General features: G+C 36.6%; 1 protein-coding gene across 1 annotated transcript in view; it reads left to right on the forward strand.

The window, feature by feature from the left end:
- Nucleotides 1-18,283: 18,283 nt before the first annotated feature.
- Nucleotides 18,284-21,221, forward strand: part of LOC130681801 (kelch-like protein 4) — a 44,121-nt gene continuing 41,183 nt past the window's right edge. The window contains exon 1 of the mRNA XM_057495378.1: nt 18,284-18,316. Coding sequence (XP_057351361.1) covers nt 18,284-18,316 — 33 coding nt within the window. The remainder of the gene's footprint in view (nt 18,317-21,221) is intronic.

Raw genomic sequence — 21,221 nt, forward strand, 5'->3', positions numbered from 1 at the left:
AACCCAAGTAAAAAATGGGCAGAGGAACTGAATAGACAGTTCTCGAAAAAATAAATACAGATGGCCAACAGACACATGAAAAGATGCTCCACATCACTAATTATCAGAGAAATGCAAATTAAAACTACAATGAGGTATCACCTCACACCAGTAAGGATGGCTGCCATCCAAAAGACAAACAACAACAAATGTTGGCGAGGCTGTGGAGAAAGGGGAACCCTCCTACACTGCTGGTGGGAATGTAAGTTAGTTCAACCACTGTGGAAAGCAGTATGGAGGTACATCAAAATGCTCAAAACAGACTTACCATTTGACCCAGGAATTGCACTCCAAGGAATTTACCCAAAGAATGCAGCAATCAAGTATGAGAAAGACCAATGCACCCCTATGTTTATCGCAGCACTATTCACAATAGCCAAGAATTGGAAGAAACCTAAATGTCCATCGACAGATGAATGGATAAAGAAGAAGTGGTACATATACACAATGGAATACTACTCAGCCATAAGAAAAGGGAAAATCCTACCATTTGCAGCAACATGGATGGAGCTGGAGGGTATTGTGCTCAGTGAAACAAGCCAAGCAGAGAAAGAGAAATACCAAATGATTTCACTCATCTGTGGAGTATAAGTACAAAGGAGAAAGTGAAGGAACAAAACAGCAGCAGAATCACAGAACTCAAGAATGGACTAACAGGTACCAAAGGGAAAGGGACTAGGGAGGATGGGTGGGTTGGGAGAGATAAGGGGGGGAGAAGAAGGGGGTATTAAGATTAGCATGCATGGGGGGGGTGGGAGAAAGGGAAGGGCTGTACAACACAGAGAAGGCAAGTAGTGATTCTACAACATTTTGCTATGCTGATGGACAGTGACTGTAAAGGGGTTTATAGGGGGGACCTGGTATAGGGGAGAGCCTAGTAAACATAATATTCATCATGTAAGTGTAGATTTATGATACCAAAAAGACAAAAAAACAAAGGCAGTTCCTGTGCGGTGACCTCCAATGAGTTCTACACAAAGGTATAAAGGGCATGTAAAAGTGTAGGCAAAGGGTCTGTTTGTGTTTATACAGAGGATCAAAGCCTAATTGGGCTATCCCGAAAATGAACTAAGATACGATATGAAAAAGAACTTCCAACATCAGCACTCTCTGGAAGACTCATGCCAGAAGATGAGCATCAAAAAACCCCAACAGAGATCCACACACTGCTACAGCTGTAGATGCACTCATCCCACCAGTTCCTGGTCTTGCCACGGGAATGAAGAAGAAGATATCTAAGCTGGCCTGTGCATACAGTAAAACAACAAATTTGACTGGATCTATACTGTTGGAACTCAACCAAGAATTAGGAGAAGTGCAAATTGTAGTGCTCCAAAATCTTACAACTACAGACTATTTACTGTTAAAAGAACATATGGAATGTGAACAGTCCCCAGGAATGGGTTGTTTTAATTTGTCTGATTTCTCTCAGACTGTTCAAGCTCAGTTGGACAATATCCACCATATCATAGATAAGTTTTCACAAATGCCTAAGGTGCCTAACTGGTTTTCTTGGTTTCACTGGAGATGGTTGGTAATTACAGGTATGCTTTGGTTATGTAACTATACTCCTATTATCTTAATGTGTGTGCGCAATTTAAGTAGTAGCTTAAAACCGATACATGCTGAAGTTACTCTACAAGAAGATATGTCAAAGAAACAATCAATCTTCCCATGTTTTCTGCCGCCTACTACTTCTATAGCTTTTCTTCTTCCTTCCTAATCATAACCCTTAAATAGAATTCGTGCCTCATATCAAATTCACTGAGTATCGTAATTCTTCCAAGTGGTAAAGATACCTCAAGACAAATGCTGGGCACAGAAGCCACAGGGCATAAATATGCAAAGAATTAAAAAGCTAACCTTTTCAAACAATAAGGCTTCTCTCTCACTTACCAACTTTACATTTCCTTATGTGGCTCCGGAAGATGACTGGTTAGCCAGAGACGGGTAAGATTCCTCAAGGGAGGAACAACCTAAGACAGGCACAGTCGCAGGGGGGCCATCAGGTGAGAAATTGGGGATCAACAGAGGTGAGGCTTAGAACCTCACCCCCCCTGTTCTGAGAGAAATCTTCTGCATATGTGGATGTTTTATTGCCCTGGTCTAGCTTGGATTAACACATAGTCTACAGGCACACACCTGATCATCTACATTTGCTCTCTTACAACACCAAACTATGTTTTCTACCTTTATCTTGTATCTACCTACCACTTCAGCATTTTATTAAAAATAACAATAAAGAGAGAAATGTGGTATCCACATATAAATCAAGTATAAAAATCAAATGAGTATTCATATTTGAACTGACTGTTTATAGTTCATAATGCATGAGCAAAATCGAAAGTTTCTGTGATGACTGCCCTTGTACTGTTCACCATGTAACTTATTCACTATGTAAGAATTTGTTCTCCATGTAGGAACCTGTTCGTTATGCTTCAGAAGATTGGAGACTGACGAAAATTAGGCTTGGGGTGGATTAATGATTGTGCATTGAGCATTGACTCCGCTATACAGAATTTTATTGTTGTTAACAACTATTTGATCAATAAATATGAGAGATGCCCTCACAACGACAAAAAAAAAGTACACACTTCCAATTGTAAAATATATAAGTAACCGGGATGTAATGTATAGCATAAGATATATAGTCAGAATATTGTAACAACTTGCTATGGTGATAGCTGTTACCTAGAATTATCATGTATATAAATGTTGAATCACTGTGTTGTACACCTGAAACTAATGTAATGTAATACTGTGTGTCAACTACCCTTCAATAAAAAATAATTAGCTACAAAAAAAAAAATCAAAATGATGTCACAAAGATAGCAGAGTAGGAGACCCCCAGCCTCCATCCCGCTCCCCCAAAGATCAGCATTTAGACATGTATCCATGAATAAAAGCAAGTCTGAAAGAACTATGAAGTCCACTTATGAAACTTCAGTGATACAGTGGAACGAAAAGCCTTGAAACAACTGTACTAAAAGGGAAGGAAGAACAGTGTTATTTTGCCTCTTCCAAGCCAGCCTTACCCTGCACTGAAAGGGAATTCTCAAACCAAGAAGTGTTACCTCATTGGAATAGGGAGAGCAGGGAGAGTGACCACTTCTCCAGTTTTGGGGGGCACTCCACAAAGGATGTACTTTGATTTCACCTCTCCCAGACACTGGCAAAGCAGTGACACAGACAGATGGCTAGAAACAATGAGAAAAACCAGGAACTTTCATTACCAGCCCCCACTGGAGGTGACCAGTTCCCAGTCACGTATTATGCAGACAACCCCAGAAACTTTCACCACTGAGACCAATGGCCAGCACAGCTGCTGTGGATGCCCTGCAGATTTCATCTGTTTTTGCCCCACAGGTATTTGTGTTTGCTGATGCCAGCTGCCTGAGTTCCTGCCCACTCCCTCCCTTCCCACCCCCCACTGAAGCCCAAGGACCCTTACTGGCAGCCTGCCCAGTTCTCTGCAGCTGAGCAAGTGCAAGAGAATAGCCTAGGTCGGCACAGCTAACTCCCGCACCATGCATGCTCTCAGGGCCAGCCCTTCCAGCTGTACACTTGCATGCCACCTCCTAATGCCCATCCATGTCCGTACCCGGGGCAAGATCATTCATCCAAGGATGTGTACACTGCTTGCCCAGTCTCCCACAGCTGCTGTGGGCTTGGGTTAGGGCCTGTCTCCCATCACTGGCCTGCACCACTGGACTTATGTTCAACTAATTCCCCATCTGTCCACCTGCATGCCTCCAACTTCACCCCCATCACCAGTCTGCATTGCTGTATGTATACACACCTGTGGAGCGACCTTGTAGCCACAGAAGTGCATGAAAACAGCCAGGGCCCATGCAACCCCTTGTGAGCCTGATTCCAACCCTGTCTTGGGTTACTGGTCTGCACCACTGGGCTCACCTGGAGCTGGCCCCTCCAGCAGTTCACCTGTACACTCCTGGCCTAGCTTCCAACACTGGCCTCCATTCTTGTGTGCCCACAATGACAACCAGCAAATCAGAAAGTGAGACCTCCAACTTTGTTCGGTCTACCTGGGGTCTCTTGAGATTCCATATGAATTTTAGGATGAATTTTTTCTGTTTCTACAAGAAAACGTCTTTGGGATTTTGATGGGGATTGCAGTGGATCTATAGATTACTTTGGGTCGCACTGACATTGTAAGGAAGTCTTCCAATACATAGACAGGCATATCTTTCCATTTATTTATGTTTTGTTTGATTTCTGTCAACATTCTGTAGTTTTCAGTGTATAAATCCTTCATCTCTTTGGTTAAATTTACACTTAAGTACTTTATTGTTTTTGATCCTATTGTTAATGGAATTTTTTCTCAATTTCCTTTTGTAATCATTCATTGTTAGTGTATAGTCTTTGCATATTGATTTTGAATCCTTCATCTTTGCCGAATCTGTCTTAATTCTACCAGTTTTTGTGGTATCTTTAGAGTTTTCTGCGTAAAAGATTATTATAACTCTGAACAAATTAATTTTATTTCTTCCTTCCCATTTTGAATGCCTTTTACTTCTTTTTCTTGAATAATTGATCTGGCTAGAATTTCCAGTACTATGTTGAATAGAAGGGGTACTCTATAATTTTTAAAGAACGTTTAAGACCAAAAATTTTAAGAGAGTTGAAGAGGAGGAGGACATGATGTTAAGAATAATAATAATAAAATGATTGTCCATCTTCCCCCTCAGCCATAAGGATCTTCTCTTGTGCAAAGTTAAATATTCTTTGTTAACTTCATGGTATTAGCTCTTCTTGTAGAATTTAACCAAAGAGTGTGGTTGAAAATGATTAATGAAATGCAAAAATTAAATAACAATTTTTAGGTTTCCTTTATCTTGTGTATTAACACTGATAATTTGAAAGTATCTCTGTTGCAAGTATCTCTGTTGCACTAAAATACTAAATACTGAATCTTAAACTGTACCTTTGAGATACTCTTCAGATCTATGAGAAAAAATATGCCTTATTGTATTGCCTGGCCCTTTAAATTTGCTTTTTGTCTTTCTCTTTCTGAAAGTAAAAATTCCCTCTCCTAACTCCATGCTTTTAGCTGTTTGTCCTAAACAGGCTTATCATGTGTAATGCCTTGCATTTGAAAGTCTCAACTATTTGCTGCTAATTTACTTATTTTGTAAGTTCTCTATGGTGAAGGTCATAGTGTGCTTTATGGAGTAAAGTTGAAAAGGAGACACTATCCTGATAGTTTATTTCCATAAGTGTAGCTCCCTTTTTGATGTGTTTTTTAAAATTAGGGAACTTGTATAGTGGCCATGTTATGGGAAGTCATGCCAACTGATGGACAACACCGATACCGACAAGATCATTTGAAAAATATAACAGCTAGCAATTTTCATCCACAGTGTATAGGATGGCTAACTGTATGCTACATGTAAGCCAAAGAGTAATAGTATGGCCTGGGTGAAGTCTTGTCACAGTCCAGAGCTAAGCACAAAAATCTACTGAGACCTGTTCTTAAAGTATAAAAAAGGGAAAAACCACACTGGTGAGAGTACCAGCAATATTGAATGAAGACAAGGCTGATGTTTGCTTTTGTTCAACAACCTAAGTGAATATGTGTTCATTTCTTTTCAGTTTATTTCAATTTTTGTGGAATATTACCATCAAAACAGATGAGTCCATACCCAAAGCATCTTTTTACCCCTAGGAAAAAAGAAAAGATTTATTTAATATAGGTACAAATATTTCAAAAATAATGTTTATATTTTAGGCATTGTTTGAGCTGAAATTTCTTTTCATCTGCTCTAGCTGCAACAACAAATTACCATAGACTAGGTGGCTTAAACAACATATATTTATTTCTCACAATTCTGAAAGCTGGAAAATCAACAATCAAGGTGTCAATAGATTCAGTATCTGTTAAGAACCCTCTTTCTGCTTTCCAGATAGTATTCTTGCTATATCCTCACATAATGGAGAGACAGTGGGTTCTGGTGTTTTCCTCTTTTTGTAAGGCCACTAATCCCATTGTGGGGGTTCCATCCTTATGACCTCATCTAAACCTGATTGTCTCCTGAAGGTCCCACCTCTAAATGCCATTACCTTGAGGATTAGGGCTTCAACATGAATTTTGAGGGGCACACACATTCACTCCATAGCAATTAAGAGTATTACCAATGCATTAACAGAGATATAAGATACATTTATAGTGAAATATTATAGTCAGATATATAGAAAAGACTAATAAAATGTAAGCAAATGAAGTGTTTAAAAAGTTTTACTATACTTAAAACTGGACAGAATAAATTCCGAAATGTGTCCTAGGCACTACCTAGCAAATCCTCTGGGCATTATTTCATTTAAAAGTCTTACAGAAATAGATTCATACACATGGAGAACAGACTGTTGGGTGTCATAGGGAGGGGGATGGGGGTGGTGGGTGAAATAGGTGAAGGGGATAAAGAGGTGCAAACTTCAAATCATAAAATAAATTATTCACATGAATGGAAGTTTATAGCACAGGGAATATAATCATAATATTGTGATTTCTTTGTATGTTGACAGATGGTAACTACACTTATGGTGAGCATTTAGTAATGTATGTAATTGTTGAATCACTAGGTTTTATGACTGAAACCAATACATACAGTGTATTACCTATATTTCAATAAAAAAATTGAAAACAAGACGAGTTTAAAATTTGATGATTTTATATTCACTAGGTTATTTCCTATTTCGTAGAGGTAGAATTTACTTTGTTTTCAACTGGTAGAAATACAGATAATTTTTTATTTAAGCTATGCAAGTATATTCTGTCCAGTAAAAGTATATTTGATTGCCACTTGGAATGAAAAAATAAGCCCACATAATACATTTCATTCTTTTACAAGATATAAACCCATTTTATATATATTGACAAATTTATGTCAGTATTTCTACCAACTCTCTTTAAGTTCTCCTTTGAACCAGTCTGAATACATTACTTGTCCTTTCATTAACAAATGTATTAAATACAATTTTTGACTAATGTTCACTTTATATTTGTGAGTTATGTTTTTCCAATTTCTGAAAATATACTTTAGCAGATACATAAAATATAGTGAATTTAAAAGTAAAACATATACCTCACTCAGGCACTGTTCTATATAGGGTGTTGCTTACCTGGTCTGACCATTATTTCCATCAGAATCATCAGTCTGATTGTCAGTTGTGTCCTTATAGAAGTGAAATCTATTTTAAAATGACTGATGTGATTCTTTTGCTTCTTTATATAAAATCCCAATATAAGTATAAAATAATATATGTGCCCGTGGCAGAGGAATAAAAAAATTTATAAAATAAACTTAACAGTTAACTTATTCATCTAACTATATACAAATCAAATTTTAAACCATATATAATTTTTAGTCTTTTACATATGGTTAAAAGAAGTGGTTTTGCACTGGTCCTCTGTGGATCCTGCTTTCATTTTGAAATTCTGACATTGTGGTGTTCACTTGTCATCTTCTCCATCCCAATACATTCCAAGTTCCAAAATGTTAAAATGAACATTAACTTGGCATCTGGATTTTATATTAATCACAGTGTGTTTTCAATATCTCTGTATGCAGTTCCTTCAAGTTCAGAATTTTTTACAGAATTGTGACTAACTGTAATTTTGACATATCTGGGTTATATTTTGGATGGAGAAAGAACAAAATATCTAAGTAAGATAATGGGCTGTGAAGGAATTTCTATGTAGGATGTGCTTAGGTAGGTTTGACACACTGACAGGAAGGGGACTAAGGAAGTTTTCTTCAAACTGCATTTGGAGGGCAAACTATTTCTATTGAGATTATTTACTTAGGAGGGCAAACTATTTCTATTGAGATTATTTACTTAGAACAACTCTGGAAAGCTGGTGGGATGAGGAGAACTACCCAAGCCAGTCTTTGGAAATGCTACTTAGTAACGTCTACAGTGAGCCAAATTAGGCACACCTGTTAGTTTCAAGATAAAAATACTATATCAAAAAGAGCACCTGGTTTGTCCTTCTGGGGCAGCCTTCAGTCTATTAGTGTTATGACCTAGGCTAGATCAATTAACCTAATCCTTAGCTTCCTGAACATGTAAAACTGACTCAATTGCCTTTGCATCCCCCACAGCTTTGTTTTAAGATCACATATATGTAGCCACAAATCTGTCACTAAAATTTTTCTATATAAAAGCAATTACAGTAGTTTACAAAGCAGAGCCAAGATGGCGGCGTGAATAGAGCAGCAGAAATATCCCAAAATCACATGTATTTATGAAAATATAACAAAGACAACTCTTCCTAGAATAGAGACCAAAGGACACAGGAAAACATCCAGACCACATCCACACCTGCGAGAACCCAGCACCTTGCAAAGGGGCAGCCCGAGCCAGGCCACGCCCACAGCAAGAGAGAAACTCCATGGCAGCCAGGCAGGAATCAGAAGCCCTGTCTGTGCGAAGCTGCCGAGCACAAGCCACTAGAGGTCGCTGTTCTCCCAGGAGAGTAAGGCCACAAACCAACAAGAAGGGAAGTTCTTCCAGCTGTCACTCATTCCAGCTCTGCAAACTATCTCTATCACCATGAAAAGGCAAAATTACAGGCAAACCAACATCACAGAGACAACACCAGAGAAGGAGACAGACCTAACCAGTCTTCCTGAAAAAGAATTCAAAATAAAAATCATAAACATGCTGACAGAGATGCAGAGAAATATGCAAGAGCAATGGGATGAAGTCCGGGGGAGAACACAAATGCCAGGAAGGAGATTACAGAAGTGAAACAAACTCTAGAAGGATTTATAAGCAGAATGGATAAGATGCAAGAGGCCATTGATGGAATAGAAACCAGAGAACAGGAACGTATAGAAGCTGACATAGAGAGAGATAAAAGGATCTCCAGGACTGAAACAATATTAAGAGAACTGTGTGACCAATCCAAAAGGAACAATAACCGTACTATAGGGGTACCAGAAGAAGAAGAGAGAGAAAAACAATAGAAAGTGTCTTTGAAGAAATAATTGCTGAAAACTTCCCCAAACTGGGGGAGGAAACAATCGAACAGACCGTGGAAATACACAGAACTCCCAACAGAAAGGACGCAAGGAGGACAACACCAAGACACATAATAATTAAAATGGCAAAGATCAAGGACAAGGAAAGAGTTTTAAAGGCAGCTAGAGAGAAAAAAGTCACCTATAAAGGAAAACCCATCAGGCTATCATCAGACTTCTCGACAGAAACCTTACAGGCCAGAAGAGAATGGCATGATATATTTAATGCAATGAAACAGAAGGGCCTTGAACCAAGGATACTGTATCCAGCACGATTATCATTTAAATATGATGGAGGGATTAAATAATTCCCAGACAAGCAAAAGCTGAGGGAATTTGCCTCCCACAATCCACCTCTACAGGGCACCTTACAGGGACTGCTCTAGATGGGAGCACTCCTAGAAATAGCACAGCACAAAACACCCAACATATGAAGAATCGAGGAGGAGGAACAAGAAGGGAGAGAAGAAAAGAATCTACAGACAGTGTATATAACAGCTCAGTAAGTGAGCTAAGTTAGGCAGTAAGATACTAAAGAAGCTAACCTTGAACCTTTGGTAACCACGAATTTAAAGCCTGCAATGGCAATAAGTACATATCTTTCAATAGTCACCCTAAATGCTAATGGACTGAATGCACCAATCAAAAGACACAGAGTAATAGAATGGATAAAAAAGCAAGACCCATCTATACGCTGCTTACAAGAAACTCACCTCAAACCCAAAGACATGCACAGACTAAAAGTCAAGGGATGGGAAAACATATTTCAGGCAAACAACAGGGAAAAGAAAGCAGGGGCTGCAGTACTAATATGAGACAAAATAGACTTCAAAACAAAGAAAGTAACAGGAGATAAAGAAGGACACTACATAATGATAAAGGGCTCAGTCCAACAAAAGGATACAGCCATTCTAAATGTATATGCACCCAACACAGGGGCACCAGCATATGTGAAACAAATACTAACAGAACTAAAGGGGGAAATAGACTGCAATGCATTCATTTTAGGAGACTTCAACACACCACTCACCACAAAGGATAGATTCACCGGGCAGAAAATAAGTAAGGACACGGAGGCACTGAACAACACAGTAGAACAGATGGACCTAATAGACATCTATATAACTCTACATCCAAAAGCAACAGGATATACATTCTTCTCAAGTGCACATGGAACATTCTCCAGAATAGACCACATACTAGGCCACAAAAAGAGCCTCAGTAAATTCCAAAAGATTGAAATTCTACCAACCAACTTTTTGGAACACAAAGGTATAAAACTAGAAATAAATAAATTCTACAAAGAAAACAAAAAGGCTCACAAACACATGGAGGCTTAACAACATGCTCCTAAATAATCAATGGATCAAAGAACAAAATAGAGATCAAGGAATATATGGAAACAAATGACAACAACAACACAAAGCCCCAACTTCTGTGGGACGCAGCAAAAGTAGCCTTAAGAGGAAAGTATATAGCGATCCAGGCACACTTGAAGAAGGAACAACAATCCCAAATGAATAGTCTAACATCACAATTATCGAAAATGGAAAATGAAGAACAAATGAGGCCTAAAGTCAGCGAAGGAGGGACATAATAAAGATCAGAGAAGAAATAAACAAAATTGAGAAGAATAAAACAATAGCAAAAATCAATGAAACCAAGAGCTGGTTCTTTGAGAAAATAAACAAAATAGATAAGCCTCTAGCCAAACTTATTAAGAGAAAAAGAGAATCAACAAAAATCAACAGAATTGGAAATGAGAACAGAAAAATCATGACAGACTCCACAGAAATACAAAGAATTATTAAAGACTACTATGAAAACCTATATGCCAACAAGCTGGAAAACCTAGAAGAAATGGACAACTTCCTAGAAAAATACAACCTTCCAAGACTGACCAAGGAAGAAACACAAAAGTTAAACCAATTACGAGCAAAGAAATTGAAGCGGTAATCAAAAAACTACTCAAGAACAAAACCCCCGGGCCGGACGGATTTACCTCAGAATTTTATCAGACACACAGAGAAGACATAATACCCATTCTCCTTAAAGTTTTCCAAAAAATAGAAGAGGAGAGAATACTCCCAAACTCATTCTATGAAGCCAACATCACCCTAATTCCAAAACCAGGCAAAGACCCCACCAAAAAAGAAAACTATAGATCAGTATCCCTGATGAATGTAGATGCAAAAATTCTCAATAAAATGTTAGCAAACCGAATTCAAAAATATATCAAAAGGATCATACACCATGACCAAGTGGGATTCATCCCAGGGATGCAAGGATGGTACAACATTCGAAAATCCATCAACATCATCCACCACATCAACAAAAAGAAAGACAAAAACCACATGATCATCTCCACAGATGCTGAAAAAGCATTTGACAAAACTCAACATCCATTCATGATAAAAACTCTCAACAAAATGGGTATAGAGGGCAAGTACCTCAACATAATAAAGGCCATATATGATAAACCCACAGCCAACATTATACTGAATAGAGAGAAGCTGAAAGCTTTTCCTCTGAGATCAGGAACAAGACAGGTTTGTCCACTCTCCCCACTGTTATTTAACATAGTACTGGAGGTCCTAGCCATGGCAATCAGACAAAACAAAGAAATAAAAGGAATCCACATTGGTAAAGAAGAAGTTAAACTGTCACTATTTTCAGATGACATGATATTGTACATAAAAAACCCTAAAGACTCCACTCCAAAACTACTAGAACTGATATCGGAATACAGCAAAGTTGCAGGATACAAAATTAACACACAGAAATCTGTGGCTTTCCTATATACTAACAATTAACCAATAGAAAGAGAAATTAGGAAAACAATTCCATTCACAATTGCATCAAAAAGAATAAAACACCTAGGAATAAACGTTATCAAAGAAGTGAAAGACCTATACCCTGAAAACTACAAGTCAATCTTAAGAGAAATTAAAAGGGACACTAACAAATGGAAACTCATCCCATGCTCGTGGCTAGGAAGAATTAATATCGTAAAAAGCCATCCTACCCAAAGCAATATACAGATTTGATGCAATCCCTATCAAATTACCAACAACATTCTTCAATGAACTGGAACAAATAGTTTAAAAATTCATATGGAAACACCAAAGACCCCGAATAGCAAGAGCAATCCTGAGAAAGAAGAATAAAGTGGCGGGGATCTCACTCCCCAACTTCATGCTCTACTATAAAGCCATAGTAATCAAGACAATTTGGTACTGGCACAAGAAAGAGCCACAGATCAGTGGAAGAGATTAGAGACTTCAGACATTAACCCAAACATATATGGTCAATTAATATTTGATAAAGGAACCATGGACATACAATGGCGAAATGACAGCCTCTTCAACAGATGGTGCTGGCAAAACTGGACAGCTACATGTAGGAGAATGAAACTGGACCATTGTCTAACCCCATACACAAAAGTAAATTCAAAATGGATCAAAGACCTGAATGTAAGTCATGAAACCATAAAACTCTTAGAAAAAGACATAGGCAAAAACCTCTTAGACATAAACATGAGTGACCTCTTCTTGAACATATCTCCCCGGGCAAGGAAAACAGCAGCAAAAATGAACAAATGGGACTATATTAAGGTGAAGAGCTTCTGTGCAGCAAAAGACACCACCAATAGAACAAAAAGGAACCCTACAGTATGGGAGAATATATTTGTAAATGACAGATCTGATAAAGGCTTGACATCCAAAATATATAAAGAGCTCACACACCTCAACAAACAAAAAACAAATAATCCAATTAAAAAATGGGCATTGGAACTGAACAGACAGTTCTCCAAAAAAGAAATACAGGTGGCCAACAGACACATGAAAAGATGCTCCACATCACTAATTATCAGAGAAATGCAAATTAAAACCACAATGAGGTATCACCTCACACCAGTAAGGATGGCTGCCATCCAAAAGACAAAGAACAACAAATGTTTGCGAGGTTGTGGAGAAAGGGGAACCCTCCTACACTGCTGGTGGGAATGTAAATTACTTCAACCATTGTGGAAATCAGTATGGAGGTTCCTCAAAATGCTCAAAATAGACTTACCATTTGACCCAGGAATTCCACTCCTAGGAATTTACCCTAGGAATGCAGCACTCAAGGTTGAAAAAGACAGATGCACAGCTATGTTTATCGCAGCACTATTTACAATAGCCAAGAATTGGATGCAACCTAAGTGTCCATCAGTAGATGAATGGATAAAGAAGATGTGGTACATATACACAATGGAATATTACTCAGCCATAAGAAGAAAACAAATCCTACCATTTGCAACAACATGGGTGGAGCTAGAGGGTATTATGCTCAGTGAAATAAGGCAAGCGGAGAAAGAGAAATACCAAATGATTTCACTCATCTGTGGAATATGAGAACAAAGGAAAAACTGAAGGAACAACACAGCAGCAGAATCACAGAACCCAAGAATGGACTAACAGGGTGTCAGACGATCAGCTATGGAAGTACATTTTTCTGATAATATTCCTTTCTCTTAAAAAAAAAAAAGCTGTTCCTGTGTGGTGATCTCCAATACAATAAGTTCTTCACAATGATATAAAGCGTATATCAAAGTGTGGGCAAAGGGTTTGTTTGTGTTTATACAGAGGATTAAAGCCTAATTTGGCTACCCAGAAAACGAATTAAGATATGATATGAAGAAGAACTTCCAACATCAATATTCTCTGGAAGAGTCATTCCAGAAGATGAACATCGAAAAACTTCAACAAAGATCCTGGCGCTGTTCCAGTTGTAGCTGCATTCATCCCACAGGTTCCTGGACTTGCCATTGGAATGAAGAAGGAGATATCTAAGCTGGCCTGTGCATACAGTAAAACAACAAATTTGACTGGATCTATACTGTCGGAACTCAACCAAGAATTAGGAGAAGTGCAAGTTGCAGTGCTCCAAAATCTTGCGACTACAGACTATCTACTTTTAAAAGAACATATGGGATGTGAACAGTTCCCAGGAATGTGTTGTTTTAATTTGTCTGATTTTTCTCAAACTATTCAAATTCAGTTACACAATATCCATCATATCATTGATAAGTTTTCACAAATGCCTAGGGTGCCTAACTGGTTTTTTTTGGTTTCACTGGAGATGGCTGGTAATTGTAGGTCTGCTTTTGTTATGTAGCTGTATTCCTATTATGTTAATGTGTGTATGCAATTTAATTAGTAGTTTAAAACCTATACATGCTTATGTTACTCTACAAGAAGATATGTCAAATTAATAAAAAGAAAAAAGCAATTACAGTAAATAGGTCAGGTTGATAAATTATTTTAAAGTAGATATACAAATGGAAGAGTTCTCTTTTATATTTACTAGAATCGAAATAAAACTTAAATTTTATTTGTGTTTACTATTTGCTAGACCCTGGGTGGATTTTGTCCTGCAATTTGGCCTTTGGATCCTTTCCCCCCCAAAATATGGGGCTTTGTCTGCATCTCTTTTATCTTCCTTAAGGTCTTTTTTATTAGAAATGAAAAGAAAAATCCCTCAATGCATTTAAAACACCTTCAGAGATATTAATTTGCTTTTCTCTATGTTTAGTGAAGGTGATTTGAATACAACGTTTAGAGCCTCTTCCCCCTTTATCTCTCTGTTCTTTTTTATTCTTGCTTGTGATAAAAGTAATTGCCGGGTTGACAAGGAGGTAGCGGGAAGGGTCATTATGAGAGCAGGTAAACCCACACTGAGAGAGTCACGTCTATCTTCCTGAATTATATAGGCTGCAATTATATATACTCATTAGTGAAGCATTAGGAAATTGTATAATGAAGTATAGATTTTCATAAAGACAGATACTGTGCAAACAGTATTGCCACATAGAGTGAATAACAATACGTGATAAGTAAGTTTGAATCTCAGAAAAACAATGCATAATATTTTTAGCTTAACATATCTAAAATATTTCATGAGATGTGCTTATGACTAAAGAGTTATCCACTGTTTAAAGTACAAATTTAATCTCCTGCCCCGTATTTCGTGAGTCCACCCTATCTGCAATTAGTGAAGTAATAAATTTTCCAGACTGGGAAGATGTTAACACAGACTCGGCCATAATTGTGTCTAGCTTATGCCAATCACATTTTATTGTCCAATGAGAATAGCCTAGGACCGGAAACGAGCTGAAGGGGCATTTCTAGCCGGCTCCTAACGGCCAAAAGGCGGCTCTGTCACTGGTAAGAAGGAAAGTAAGAATATAATTTATTGGTTTAACTAAGATAAAAATCCTTCCTCTCTTGGGAATAGTTGGTGATACCGGGTGAATGAACTGATATATAATAAAGACTTGAGCTGATTTTTACCGCTTCCTTAGTGTAAGTCCTAGTAGGTCGACGAAAGGAAGGTGCCGATCCACACTTCAGTTTCTGAGGAGATTGATGGGCGTAAATCTTTTTATAGAGGGTTAAAGCAATACACGCAAAACCTTTTTGTGACATTTGCGGTCTACGGAGGATTCCTGGGACCAAATTAAGAAAAACTTCACGTAAGGTACACCAGGTCAGGACAGACACCAATGTATGAGGAGAATTTTCCCGAAACTAAACCTAGAAGATGGAGAATTCGTTACAGATAAAATTAAAACTACTTGATGCCGAAAATCTGCCTGTTCTTGGTAATTGTATCAAGCTAGAAATACATAATTAAAGTTTAGCTATATTCCTCAGAGAGAAAAATTAATGTCATGAATGTGACTGGATTTTTGCTTGTTTCTTTTTTTTACCTTTTGTTTTTCTGTGGTTTCTTAGAAAAATTCCCTCAGAAAACTGCTGATCTTAGAATTTCACAAAATCTCCTCTAAAGTTAGCTTTTAAAATGCCTGTAATAATTCCAGCAGGAAAAAATGAGAACGGGAAGAAAATTACTTTGCTCTACCCTGAATCTCTTTATATATATATGATGATATTGCTATACCAAAAACTGCTTGGCCAAGATAATATTCTTAAAAATATTTTTAAACATGTGGTTGTAAGTGGCATCGGTGGATGAATGATTGCCTTTATTGTTCCCCTAAATGTAGAAAATTAAATCTACTTTAAAACTCTATTTGTGTAAGATGAAATATATGGACGAGTCAAATTATAAAGTTCGTAATTGTTTAGTTTGTCTAAAGGTTTCCTTAAAATCAGTTAAAATACTTATAGCTAAAATTCTTAAATGCAGATATAAGTAAGCCTCTACAGATTGCTTGTGAGGTGTTTGTTTGGTTCTTTCTTTAACGTCTATATAGATAGGCTGTTTCTTTTTAGACCACTAGCTGTTTTTAATAACTTTCACATTTTTCCTGAGGCATTATACTCATACCATAAGAAACAGAAGTACTAAGAATTGCTAAATTTTGTTGATACAGAGAAGTGCTAGAGAGTAGAAATCAAAACAAATGTAGCAGACTTCAGACACCATAGTGTGAAGGAAATTTTCATCACTGTTCTCACTACAATGTGGGAAGCTTACCAACAAAGGTGAAATAGTTCCTCTTCTATTTTAGTATGTCCTGTTAAGCAAGTCTTTCTACTTAGAACACAAGTATTTTTTAGTTTCTATAACAGATACATTTAGAAATTTTAGGAGATTTGTGAAATAAAGATATCTTACAGTTCTTATGTTTCTTGAGGCAGATTTTTAATTTTCTTCTGTTGGCCTTCAAGTACCATTAGAATGAGCTTCCAAAGAACTCAACCAATCACAAGGTTAAAGGTTTGAGACGACGAAGAGAAAGCTCTTCCCTTACAGACGAAGAAGAGGTACTGTGGTCTCTGGACCTAAAATATGATTTTCCTCTCCCCTTGTCCATGACACTTCAAATTACAAGTATTATAGTGTAATCTTTATTTATATTAAAAGAGTAATATTCCTACGCTAATGGACAGTGACTGTAATGGGGTATTGTGGGGTGGACTTGGTGATGGGGGGAGTCTAGTAAACATAATGTTCCTCATACAATTGTAGATTAATGATACCAAAAAAAAATGAAAGGAAAAAGAAAAGAGTAATATTCAACCAGACCCAGGGAGGGTGGGAGTGGCTGGGCAATGCCATATCAGAATCTGAAAGCACAGGTGAAAAAGAGAGAAGAGAGTTACATATTTATTAAAAGGGCATATAGAAAATGCTTGTGTATTGAAAGAATTGTTTGGGGATAACTGGCTAATTATTTCAGAAAATAAAAGTGGAAACTAACCTCACAGCATTTATGCACTAATTGTCAGTGAATTAAAGACAACTTTAAAAATCAAATCAAATACTATAAGGACATGTAAAATAATATTTATATACTCTTTAGATAGAGGAGACCTTCTTAGGCAAGATAAGACTTGCAAAAGCCAAAAATGAAAAAAATATGATTTAAAAAATATATGTGTATGGCAAAAGGCAGCATCATTGAAGTCAAAAGAAAAGCGAATTTGAGAAATTGAGTGCAACAAGAAACAGTGTTTTCATTGTAAATAGTTATCATAATAAATATTCAAAAGGCACCTACAAATTATTATCGATAAAAAACCAATCCTATGCCAAATGGGTGGAAATATAAAAAAGCAGTTCGTAGTAGAGAGAATGAAGATAAAAAACACCAAAAACGCTAAACTCCTATAATAATAAACAGGAAAATTAAAACAACAGTAAAACAACTTTTTTCTCCATCATGTTGATAAAAAATGTCAAATAACTGGTAAAAGAAAATGGACCTCAAGCAAAATTACATGAGTTTAAATAATAGCTCCATCACTTGCTAGTTGTGTGATCTTAGGCCAGTTAAACTTATTTCTGATTCTATTTCTTCATTTATATATACGGAGAAAATAATGTTCCCACATTGCAGAACTATTTTTTAATTGATTATGCTGAACTGTGTGCCATAGTTTCTGGCATTAAAAGTCCTAAATAAATGTTAACTATTGTGATTCTTATATTGTTATAATTATTGATAACAATGTTACTTGGTCATATATTAGCCAACATTTTGGGGAAATAATCCAGCAGTGTTTCTGAAACTGTAAACTCACATCCCCTTTGAGTCTCACTCTGGAGACTTTACCTGGAGAAATAAGTTATCTCTATGAAAGAGACTTGACTAAGGCATTTATTTCCATGTAGTTCCAATAGTAAAACTTGAAGTGCCTTTGAGATTTATCAATAGGGAAATGAGGCAATAATATGATACAGTCGCAATGGAATATGACCAAACTACTGAAAAGGATAAGGTAGATTTATATGTACATACTTGAAAGAATGTCCTCAATGTTTTGTTAAGAAGTGAATAAACCCAGCGTTAATAACATATAGTATTTGCATAAAACATTTGCATAAAACAAAATCAAGTATCTACATGTATATGCTTGTATAAGGAAAAGAAAAGGAATGAAAGCAAAGGTGTCAAGTTATTGACAATAGTTATCTTGGGGGATGGATGATAGGATGACAAGGAACCTGTTGACTTGACTTTAGGCATTTCGGGCTTTTTAGGACTTGAGCGTCAGCTCTACGAGAGCAGGACCTGATACATCTTATTCACTGCTGTATATCCAGTGCCCAGAAATAAATATTTGTAGGTGAATAAGGAAACAAAGTTTAAATTGTCATAAGGGTATACAGAACCTCTGTAATACAAATTGTATCTTAGTGTTTTATAAGACATTTCGTACCAAAAAAAATATGTTACTATTGTAGTCATAGCTCTGGCAATAACTTTGACCTGTTTATGACTTCTGAGCCTGTTTCTACATATCTCAAACGTCCTGTCTTACCTTCTTCAGAGGTGTAAGATACTACCTGATAGGCATAGTCCTGTATACCAATCATCTGATAAATGAGCAACAATTACAGCAAGCAGATTCTAATTTTAATTATATTCTTAATTAAAATTGAAACAGGGCAAGTGGGTCAATGACCCTTGTTTTCTTCTCCCATTTTAACAACCACCTATAGCTTATGCATTCTGTAGTAATTCTTCCTACCAATGGAAGGGCTTAGGCCATTGCATTTGGGGCATTGGAGTTACCAAAGGTTTTCATATTTATTTTCTCATTTGCACCTCATACAAATTCTGTCATTTACTCCACTTTATAAAAGGAAAAAAGGAAATTCTGAAAAGGAATTTGCTCAAAGCCTCACACGTAATAGCTGTTCCTGAGAGTACTCTGAGAAGCATCTTACTAGATTATCAGTGAAACTCCTTGCTAACAATCCCTGCTTAGGAAGTCTAGAAATGGTTTATGGTTTGTAGTATCATATGCCTTAATAATTCTTTTTTTACTTTCTCTTTTCTTAAGCTAACGTGCTCATAAGCCACTTTGAAGGGAGTGGACATAACGGGGTGGTGCAGATTTCTTAATTCTCATTTATAGAAAATAAAACCTTATATATAAAAATACATATATATATGAAATAAAACTTTAATCCAAGAGTATGTAAAAATATCAGATTGTGACTCTTGCAGTTTTGCACAGTGGAATTACATTTAAGGGAATTAACAATATAGTTTCATGAGGGAAATATTTTCCATATCAAGATATAAATTTCTGTGGAACTTATTAACTGTGTTATAGGTAGATTTGGGCAGTGAGCGGTCACCTTGTCAGAAAGGCATCGCTGACAGCTCCATTTACACACATTCCTGAAGAAAACAGATAAAAAACAGTCTCTACACTGTGATTCCTATGTATTGTCAATGCTTTATTTTGTGTAGGTTATTTTTTGTACTTGTTCCTATGGTTTGCCTTTCCTGTTTCTGACAAATGGAAGTCTGAAAGAAGCTAATCTTTTCTTTACTTCCTGACAGTATAACAATACCTGAATAGTGTAGGTAGCAATTGGACACCAACTCCAAGCCTTCAAAAATTCCATTCACAACCAAAGCTACATTCTTTTTCAAGACAATGATCCTCTACATCATGGGGAAACAATGTATTTTCACAATGCTTGTAAATACTTAAAAATTGGCATTCAAAATGGGAATCAATAAATCAATATTAGGAACTCATGAAAACACTTGCATGTGCACACACACACATAAATGTAGAGAAAAAGAGAATTTGGGAGAATTATATTTTACTATAAGGTTAGAATTTAGTGTTTAAAAAATTTTTTAATTTATCATTATGATATAGTTTAGAATCAAGAAAAAGGAAGAACTGTACGATGAATTACAAAAACAGTTAATAGTAATATTACCGCAGTGAAGAGTGGTAGTTGAGGTATGTAAGTCATAGTAATTAACATTTTAGACATTAAAATATTTTCCCAGTGCACATATTTGTCAGTATTTACATGGAAAATTTCAAGATTCAGTTATTTCTTATTGACCTATGTTCACCAAATCATGTGAGGCTTATGGAAACTGTTTTTCTTTCCTTGTTTTCCTGTCTTTCATTTTGGCATGTTATGGCATTTCTATTTAGTTGAGTTTCTCAGAAGCTTACATCTTAGCTTGATGAATGAGGGAAGGTAAAAAAATATTCAGATTAATTGAGAAAAGTCTCAAAGGCTTTAAAAGTGTTCAAAACACAAGTATGAAAATAACCATTGAGACTCTTAGAAAGTTTTTTTAAGTGGTTGTGAATTTTTTTGGAACAGATTTCAACATATACGTCTTTAACATTTATAAAGGGTGGTGTGTGTGTGTGTGTGTGTGTGTGTGTGTGTGTGTGTGTGTGTGTGTGTGTGTGTGTAAAGGGTGCTAGGGTAAAAGTAAAGATGGTTATTCAGTTGTCATTTTTCTCTCTGTTAGAATTCAGGAGGAAAGGCACCTGAGTTTCTGGAAGGATTGGAAAACTCAGCTACATTTGGGTATGTGAAGCCCTGATGATCTCTATTCCCATCTAATAGAAGTTAATATCCAGACTTTATTTCCTGTTTGCCATCTCGGATCCTTTTGACACCATCCATTATCACCTTGATATCTTTGTTTCTGGCTGCTTTATGGCAGCCTGACCTTGAATATTGTTTTTTCTTTAACAGTTAACTTTGGTGTTGTTGATCACAGGCCATTTCAGAAGAGCAATTAAGTCAGCCAAGTTGTTCACCTGTAAGGATCTAAGTCTCTCCATTACATTCTAATGGTTAGACTATTTAATGTAACCTCTTCATTACTCTGAAAGGTTTAAAGAA

Source organism: Manis pentadactyla, chromosome X, assembly GCF_030020395.1.
Source record: "Manis pentadactyla isolate mManPen7 chromosome X, mManPen7.hap1, whole genome shotgun sequence".
Lineage (NCBI taxonomy): Eukaryota > Metazoa > Chordata > Mammalia > Pholidota > Manidae > Manis > Manis pentadactyla.